Raw genomic sequence first — 9,535 nt, forward strand, 5'->3', positions numbered from 1 at the left:
TCTGTGAAAGGAAAGAATTGCTGTTCATTCTTATTCTTGAAAAGTCACGAACTTCACCGTTTTCACCTACATCCAATTTAATGTATCCCCAGACTCTGTGAAAGGAAAGAATTGCTGTTCATTCTTATTCTTGAAAAGTCACGAACTTCACCGTTTTCACCTACATCCAATTTAATGTATCCCCAGACTCTGTGAAAGGAAAGAATTGCTGTTCATTCTTATTCTTGAAAAGTCATCATAGACCACACATAGGCCTACTGAACAAATTCTCAAATAAACAACCTTGGATCTTACGAAACAGCTTTCCTGTCAGGGACTTCATCTATTAGTTTCACAGACTTTGTTTTATAACATTAGTGCACTCGGTCAAGTGCTAGGTTCACCACACAAAATGAAACATCACATAGGAGCAAGCTACAGTTTTACTACAGCGAAAACAGAAAATAAAAAAGCTAAAAGCTTACAGAGATTCTTCTTGACAAAGAATTGTCGTAAGGTAGAAACATATATGTGAAAAAGCGCGAGCATCACGTTGATATTGATACAATTTTGCATGCTCCCTTTTCTATCAAGAATTGCAAAAGAATACGGACAAATAAACAAATAGTGAATGCAGAATTATATGAATAAAAATAAAAATAAATTTCATAAAATGTATGGCGTGTATCCCGGTATGACTTCAAATTTTATTTGCTTTACAATGTTCACAATGGCTCACAAGCAAACTAAAAACTGAATACATTTGAACATGGAACATTTTTACAAAGACACAACCTGACCCATCCTGCTCAACCAATTTTTTTCTCTCATCAAATCTCTCTCTCTCTCTGTCTATTTCACACTTTCATTCTCTCCCTCTCTCTTCTTTCTCTATCTCTCTCTCTACCTCTCCTTTTCTCCCTCTCTCAGTGATTGAGCTCGATAGCTGTAGGACGACGTATTAGACAAAAAAAAACGCACAACCCAGTACAGTGGAATTTTTATACAATTGAGGTCAAGATGACTAAACCCTCCCTCATCTAACAAAAGAGTAGCAATAGGACAAAATGAGCTGCTTGTCAGCAAAGATAGTACAAGACAAGATGGGCCACTTCTCTCTTTGAGCCAATTAAAAAAGTGTCCTCAAAATTTGGTGGCGCCCTCTTCACAAAAGCGCACTCTTTGCGAACAGAGTTACCCTACTTGAGTTTTAAAAAATCAAAGTGAAACTAGCAAGTTTTGGGATAAATTTAGGAAGAACGCTTTTTAAAAAATGGTTACGCTGACAAAAAACCTCTTCCGGAGGAAAAGGAGATGGTTTTCTTCGTTTAATTTGACTTTAGAATGAAGGGCGAGAGGACATTAAAATAAAAAAACCCCTAAAACTCTGCACTGAACGTACCCGAACTGCTGATGAACAGCAGTCGATCTGCGCACGCAAGGAGGTGCTATTCCTATTCTTCTTCTGGAAAAACGAAAGAGAGCTTCAAAACAGACTGCAGCGCCATCTGAAGCAAAGAGCATACTTCCTGCGGACACTTTTTAGGCTGAGTGGCCCATCTTGTCTTGTACTATCTTTGTTGTCAGTCACACTCAGCTGTTGCCAGATATTGGGCAAAACCATGGAACCAAATGGCTACACTGATGCTGTTTACTTTTAGTAATTGTTACGGCACTTGCAACAATAAGGTCATAATATAAGTGCTGAAGATTAGAGGTGTTACAAGAGAGTAACAAACACAAAAAAGAAGGAGGGTAGAGATAGAGGCAATAGATTTATTTTAGGAAAGAAGGAGCAAACCACACCAGCGCATCCGCCAACCACCCACTGATGCTGTTTTCATCCATTTGTTGGGTTTGAGCGAGCAGGTCTTTAGCATACTTATGTCATGTTGAAACAATGTGGTGTATTTTTAAAAAATCAAAATGTGACATATGATATAATATAGAGATCTATATGACTTTTTTTTTGTGGTCAAGTTGCTACAGGAATTTATTTTTTTAAAATTTTGGGAAACAAGCCTCACTCAACTTTTAAAAATCAGGCTGCCAATCTCTAGTCTCCCATCTTTTTTCTCTCCATACATTAACTCTTTGGCAGACACATAGAAAAGGCATCACTACTACTACTTGTTTTATATCAACCGAGAACTCCTTGTGTCAGAGCTCACTTTAAGGAAAGTCCACTGCACTGGGTGAGCTGAGGGAATGGGCGAGTTACTGAAGCCTTTGGGTCGGAGCACACGCATGAGTGATACTATTATAATCTTTTATCATGCAGCAGTCTGGTAAGGTAATTGTTTAACCCTATCCAAACGCCCTGGGGTCATTTTGTACCCCTGGGTTGTATTCTTCACATTTTAGAATACTTCCAGTGCGAAAATCTCTTTGAAACTTTCAATATTTTTCAAAAAATCATTTTGACAGACTGACTGCTATGCAAAGCGTACGGATCGGATTAACGAGTAAATTTCCTCTTTGAAAGTGGTGGCACAGAGTTCGACACGTCGTATGGATACGATAGTAAAACACGACGTATGGATTGGGTTGATCAGACCCTTATTAATTAACCTTTAATGCTACAACAGGTCTCCAATAGGATCAAGCCAAGAGGACGGAGGGCCTTGAAAACTGCCCAAACAACCCAAGTATAAAAGCACTACCATGGTCCAGCATGATATTATAGATACCAGCTGAGCTATCTGTTCTCTTCAGGTGGGGTATAAATTTAGAGTTTCATTTAGTGTAGAACTCCAATACAGGGGCTAAGATAAGAAGGTGGTTGGGGTACAAAGGGTTAAGACAAGACACGAGGCCTTGAAAAAAGCCAAAACAGGAATATCTCAGATTTTTCTGTACAAAGGATTTTCATGAACTGAGGTAGTTTTTCAACAAAGAAAATGAACTTTTAACTAGATTTTTGGATAATTTCCCTCACAGTTGAGAAATTCTCCAAACAAACAAGTCAGTAGAAAGGAATTTTTCAGGGGCAACAAAATAAAATTTAAACAACTTTTGCTTCCCTCACATGCTTTATATTTCAATGTCATGGTCACATTTCACACAAAAATAGCAACACTTCTACTTCTATTAGTTAAAGCTTCATTATTTCCATTGAACGTTTTCAGGCAAAAGTCTTTCTTCAAAACACACACACACACAAATGCACAGAGTGATTATTACACACACACACAGTGACTAACTACCACATGTACATGATCAATTGAGTGACACGCACTACAACACGAGATTATCACACTCACTATTACACATACAGACTGAGTTGCTATCAAACACACACTATTACACATACAGACTGAGTTGCTATCAAACACACACTATTACACATACAGACTGAGTTGCTATCAAACACACACTATTACACATACAGACTGAGTTGCTATCAAACACACACTATTACACATACAGACTGAGTTGCTATCAAACACACACTATTACACATACAGACTGAGTTGCTATCAAACACACACTATTACACATACAGACTGAGTTGCTATCAAACACACACTATTACACATGCAGACTGAGCGGCTATCAAACACACACTATTACACACTCATATTCAGTGATTATAACATATACACTTTTACACTACATTGAGTGGCTATTATAGTTATAAACTATACCACTATTGCACACACACACACACACAAGCTGAGTGACTATAACGCCGGCAACTGTATATCATGTATACATGTGTAAACAGTATGTGCCTGTGTTTGAAGTGTTACTTCCCCAAAACGTCTATGATCAATTTCTTGTGATGAATCTGTAGACACATTTATTTTTTAACTCTCCAGCTGAAATGGCGTTATCCCTAAAAGTTCTTTTAACTTTCAATTTTATCTTTTTTCCATACCAATGAGAACTGTGTTGAATTTTTATTTTTATCTTTTTAGTAGACACAATGGTCTCCCAATATATGTTGGAAAAAAAAAAAGTTATTTCATCAACAGTTTTTCAGTTAGTACTTGGAATGCCTCAAACAGTGTTTTTAAAAGAATTAAAAAAACCAAAAACAAAAACATTGAAAGTTTTATACATTGCTCCAGTTGCAACTCATACTTAACAGAAGAGAACACTTCACTCCTTGTTTGAGAAACAAGAGCAGAGACAGGATCAAAATCATTTTTTTCAATCAGGCGCAGAAAGCTACTTTGCATAATATTTAGTATAAGTACAGTTGGCCACAGATGATTCAAACACATGTGTTGGACTCATCATCCAAAGTTCAGATAAAACCGATACAATGAAAAATGAGAGAATAGAAGAAAATCAATACTTTACTGTGACAGTACAATGAACAAGGGCAGGAAAATAAATTACTGTAACTTATTTATTGTAACAGATGCACTGCCCACAGCATGTAGAGTGATGTCATGTCTCTCTTTTGAAGCTAGCCAACCATCTGTTGCATGTGAAGTCAAGTTCAAGGTCACGGTCCTTTACAATCCTGTCTGCTTTCAACATCAGGATGATACTGGTCATAGGAAAAAACGTCATGGCCTGCGCTTGCCGGAATCATTGAAACAATGCCAGATGGTGCTCTCAAATTTGGCAAAGCACATTCGCTTGCTGTTGGGTTGACATTCAATACTGACATTATCCATTTTATTTTGATTTTTTTAGAAATATGGAAAGCACTGATTTGGGGATACCAAACCTCATACTTTACTTTCACTACAAATCAGAGGTCAAATCTGCCAAGGCTTCATCAACCAGTCTGCCTTTGTAACTGCTCCCGACCTGACCTACTGAGTCAGCCAACACTGTTCTAAACTCAAAAGCATTTACTACAAGGCCCGAAGAGCGTAAGCATACACATATATAAATATACTATGTACACATACTTGTACAATACAAAGTTGTTTTTTTCTTTTTTTTTTCACAAGGGCGTACCAATCTTTTCATAAACAGTAAAATTCACTGTAGGTACTGTATGCTTTTTTTTCCAAATAAAACCAAACTTGAATTTAACCATTTAGATCCTGAGGATTTGCATGGATGCATTCCGTGAAATCATGGAGAGGGGAGATAATCCTCTAAAATATACGTTTAAAAAACAAAAACAAAAGAAAATTTCTTTAACACATGATCGGTGGAAAAATGCAACTGTTAGGAAAAGAATACTGCTTCCAACGAGCCAGTTTCTACAGCGGCACAGTAAGGCAAGCGTTTTACGCAGGCACGGCGGCGGGCATCGCTATCATCACGGTTGTTAACCCACTCAGTACCACTGGATTTCCAGTGGGAAGATGGCTCAGGACCACGCAAAGGGGAATAAATCCGTGTTTGTGATGTAGTGGGTATTTAAAAAAAATCATTGTAAAATAACCAATCCATTGATCAAAAAAAATCTTGAAACAAGTTCTTCACAAATGAATAAATTGTAATTTATAAATTACTTGTTTACTGTGTGTGTTGACTGTATTTCATAATTGAAGATAAAATCAGCCGAGTTGTAGATCTAGATCTAGATCTAGTCATATGCTCCTCATTGACCTCATTCTCATTGTCCGAATCACCCCCCAAAGGCACAATTAGATCACCATCAATGTCACTTTCACTTCAATTGCTACCATTCTGTGGGTTTTCTCCCCCAGCACTGTTATTTTCATTAAAATTATCCAAAAGTTCGCCTAAATCAGTCCGAACGCGATGCCGGCGACTTGCGAAGAATGCTCGATCTTAGCTTGAGCGACCCATGTGAAATGGTTTGTTTACATTGAATTTAGTCCAACTAAAATTTCCAGAGTTATGTCCCAGCTGCTTTCAAGGAGAGAATGATTATCTATTTTCTGATTGGTCAAAATGCGGGTTAAATACGATGGTTACCAAGCGTGTACACTTCCGTAGAAACAACGCTACTAGCGCGCGGCCGGCTACGGCCGTAATGGTACTAGGTTTATGAAACGGAAGCGGCCGGCTACGGCCGTTATGGTACTGAATGGGTTAAGCGCGGGAGTGGCCGAGTGACTCTGATTTATTACCTTCGCACGGGAGTCAGATCGGGGCTCTGTCACCAACTAAGGTACCACTTTCAGTGGGATTTTAACAGCCGTGAAATACATACCACAACAGTGCTGCATGTTCAACAATTGAAAATCCATGCAATGCCGCTCCAAGTGCTAAACTGTTAATACTGACAATGGTTCTGACACAAAAAAGCAAACAAAATTAATTCCCTTCAACCTAATTAAATGAACACCACTTAAAATATTTTGAGAGAGAATCGTGTGTTTGTGCATGCATGCCTGCGTGCCTTTGTGTGTGTAGGCTACAGTATAATGGACCGCGCTATACCGGTACTTGAGGACAGCGAAAGAGCAAAAGTTGGGCCAAAGGACAAAACATGCTCTTAAGAAAACAAAAACTTAAAGTTTGAATAAGATGGTACAAGCAGGCACAGGGTGTATACACATGATCTCCAAAACATGTAGATCCAAGCACAGTATGTTGACGAATTTGTGCGTTTCTTTGAGTAAGGAGAAGCAATTCGATACAATAATGACTAAATTAAATGGCTGTCTAGAGCAGGGTAAAAGAAAGATATCTTGGACTTTACGAAGCGCTAAATGACCACTTTTGTTCAGTGTGAGAGAGCTTCTCTTTACTTAAAAAACACAACCAAATAAATGTCACCACCTCACTGAAATGTTGCACAATTTAATGTTCTGAAAATATTCAACATTGCTATGTCAGTGCAACATCACTTGCATACTCAATACCCCAAAAATCTTCAACACTGCCCACCTCAGTGCTAAATCACCCCCACACTAAAAGTTTGACCAAAGTTCAACACTGCCCACCTCAGTGCTAAATCAACCCACATTAAAAGTTTGACCAAAGTTCAACATTGCCACCACCTCAAGAATTCTCAAAGCCGGAGTTGGAGTGTATCGCGTAACGCAGTTTGTCTCGGAGAATGGACTTTTTGGGATAATTGGGCAACTTGAGGAGGTTGAAACAGGTGGAGGAGGTTGGGAGAAGCCACACAGAATCTTTCTTCTTGATGTTGAAAAATCCCTTCAGCACTGAGCCCACAGTGTCTCCAGTGTCCTGTGAGAGAAAGTCAACAGAAATACGATCTTGATTCCGTTGCAAAACTAATGTACTGTAATTAATGACAACATTCTGCATGAACATAACTGATAACATAGAAAATCTTACATGAAAGCAACAGACGTTAGATAGGAACATAACAGACATTAGATAGAAAATTTTTGGTGAACATAACAGATATAAGATAGAAAATTCTGTGTGAACATAACAGACATTAGATAGGAAATTCTGTGTGAACACAACAGATATATTGGAAAATTCTGCACGAAAGCAACAGATGTAAGAAAATTCTGTGTGAATGTAACGAATATTAGAAAGTTTTGAGAGAACATAACGGATGTATAAGATATAAAATTCTGTATGAAAGCAATAGATCTTAGAAAATTCTGTGTGAATGTCAATGAATTATATAGCAAATTCTTCATGAAAGCAACAGATATTAGACATAAAATTGTGTGTGAACATAACAGATATTACATGTAGATAGAAAATTCTGCATGAAAGCAACAGATATTGGACAAAAAATTCTCTGTCACTCTTTTCCACGATAAGATACGTCAAGACACGATAAGACAATGATAAGACACGTAAAGACATGTTCTAAAACATGAAAAGACACTATATTTACCAAAAATTCTTTCACCCATTTTTGTCAAGAAAGCACACCCTCATCCAGATCAACTTTTGGTCGTAGAGCCTGGCTATACAGTGATAGCAAAAGAATGTACAATAGATTTCAAAGCAGCTGGGGCGCGGAATATGTGTGCATTCGCAGAAGTGATTGGTTGGAAAATTCTTCCCACTCATCCAGCTGAAAATGGTCCCGAGGACTTACAGCTGCAGTTCTCACAGCCATGGTAGGCACAGGTCACAATGAATGACCTATTCCCATTCTTTGGACAGGGCTCCACATTGTCGACAAACGGATATATGGCGACCTAACGATTTTGTTCCCGTTGAAGCAAAAGTTCGATGGGTGCGAATAGTGTCGATGATGGAGAAACTAGAACTAGTAGCCCAGAGATGAGAATTAATGACTGGTGGTGGAGAGGTGAGAGAGATGACAGCGACGACTCGAGAGGTGACGACAGCGACGACTCGAGAGGTGAGAGGCTATACGGATTGCCATTAAAAGAGCATTCCCCCGGGCTCCGAGAGTCGTGTGCACAGTCTATGCCAGGAAAAATTTTGATGTAATTCTCAGAGAAATGTGGGGATGCCTCAAAGGCATTGAACAGAACTCGTGAATCAGATTTTTGGACAAGGTGCTGTGGTGGCCAGGGAGACAGATCCCTCCGTTCTGGTAGATGTCCTACAGGAGTCAGCAGGACAACGCTCAGCCGAATATAAGTGCAGTATATAAGGAGGGCGGAGTCCCTCTTGGTTGAGAAAGCCACTACAATGACCAAACCAGGTTTGATTGTCAACTCTACTTTGTGGGACAACAATCTGGCAATTGAAAGTGCCAATAATGTTCTGAAACAGAAGGCAAACTGCCAGACCAGTGCAATATTCTTCAGAGTGTAGTTGAGGCGCAGTTCCGTGAGCTGCGAAGGTCACTTGTTGGCCTTGGACATTACCAACTGATACGTGACTACCAGGGTTTTTTTAATGGCTTCTGAGGTTTTCTTGAAGAAAACACAGAAACAGCGCGATGCCCTTTCCATGGCGAAAGCACAGGAAGGCCCTCTGGGCCACACCACCAATGGAAACACCCCAGTGAGACAACCAGCCCATCGGGAAGAAACCTGGCCAAGTGCGAAGACCAAGGGATGATCGAATTACTTCCAAGAAACTTTTTGATGGCACATCGAAACGTGTTTGGCGGAATATCGAAACGTGTTGCGGTGAATATTCGAGAATAAACATTAAACATAGATCTACGTTACAAGTGTCTTTTCGTGTTTCAGAACATGTATTTTCATGTCATTTCGTGTCTTACTGGTGTCTTATCGTGTCCTAACGTGTCATATCGTGGAAAAGAGTGACCCAAAATTTTGTGTGAACATACCAGATATAACAGGGAAAAAAAGTCCACCAGAAAGTAACTGATATTGATAACGGTAATCGAGAGTTTGCAAAAAAGGAAAGATGTACCGACCTGGTCATCACTGACTTCTACACATCTTATAGAGAACGGCGGCTCCATGTGAGCAAAACCCATGAGAGGAGGCTTGGAGCAGCTGGTCACAAACTGTGAAATGAACAGACCAAAAGGTCAAAGGGTAATGGGGATCACAAACTGAAACGAACAGACCAAAAGGTCAAAAGGTAATGGGGATCATAAACTGAACAAATAGACGAAAGGTCAAAGGATAATGGGGTTCAGAAACTGGAACAAATGAACCAGAAAGTGAAAGGTTAATTAGAATCAGAAACAGAAAAAAAAGTGCAAAATTGCATACAGGATCAGAAGATCCAGTGCAATCTATAGCAAATTATTTACTTATAATAGTTTTTAGAACTTGAGTGG

The 9,535-nt window shown here is 39.0% G+C and overlaps 1 protein-coding gene across 1 annotated transcript in view; it reads right to left on the reverse strand.

Annotated features, from left to right (window-relative positions):
- Positions 1–2,992: 2,992 nt before the first annotated feature.
- LOC101848116 (ubiquitin-protein ligase E3B) overlaps positions 2,993–9,535 on the reverse strand; it is a 15,775-nt gene continuing 9,232 nt past the window's right edge. Inside the window, exons 3-4 of the mRNA XM_005100260.2 lie at positions 9,164–9,256; positions 2,993–7,059 (exon numbers count right to left, since the gene is read on the reverse strand). Of these exons, the coding sequence (XP_005100317.1) occupies positions 6,868–7,059; positions 9,164–9,256 (285 nt within the window). The 3' untranslated portion in view covers positions 2,993–6,867. The remainder of the gene's footprint in view (positions 7,060–9,163; positions 9,257–9,535) is intronic.

Source organism: Aplysia californica, unplaced genomic scaffold (genome assembly GCF_000002075.1).
Source record: "Aplysia californica isolate F4 #8 unplaced genomic scaffold, AplCal3.0 scaffold00241, whole genome shotgun sequence".
Taxonomy (NCBI): domain Eukaryota; kingdom Metazoa; phylum Mollusca; class Gastropoda; order Aplysiida; family Aplysiidae; genus Aplysia; species Aplysia californica.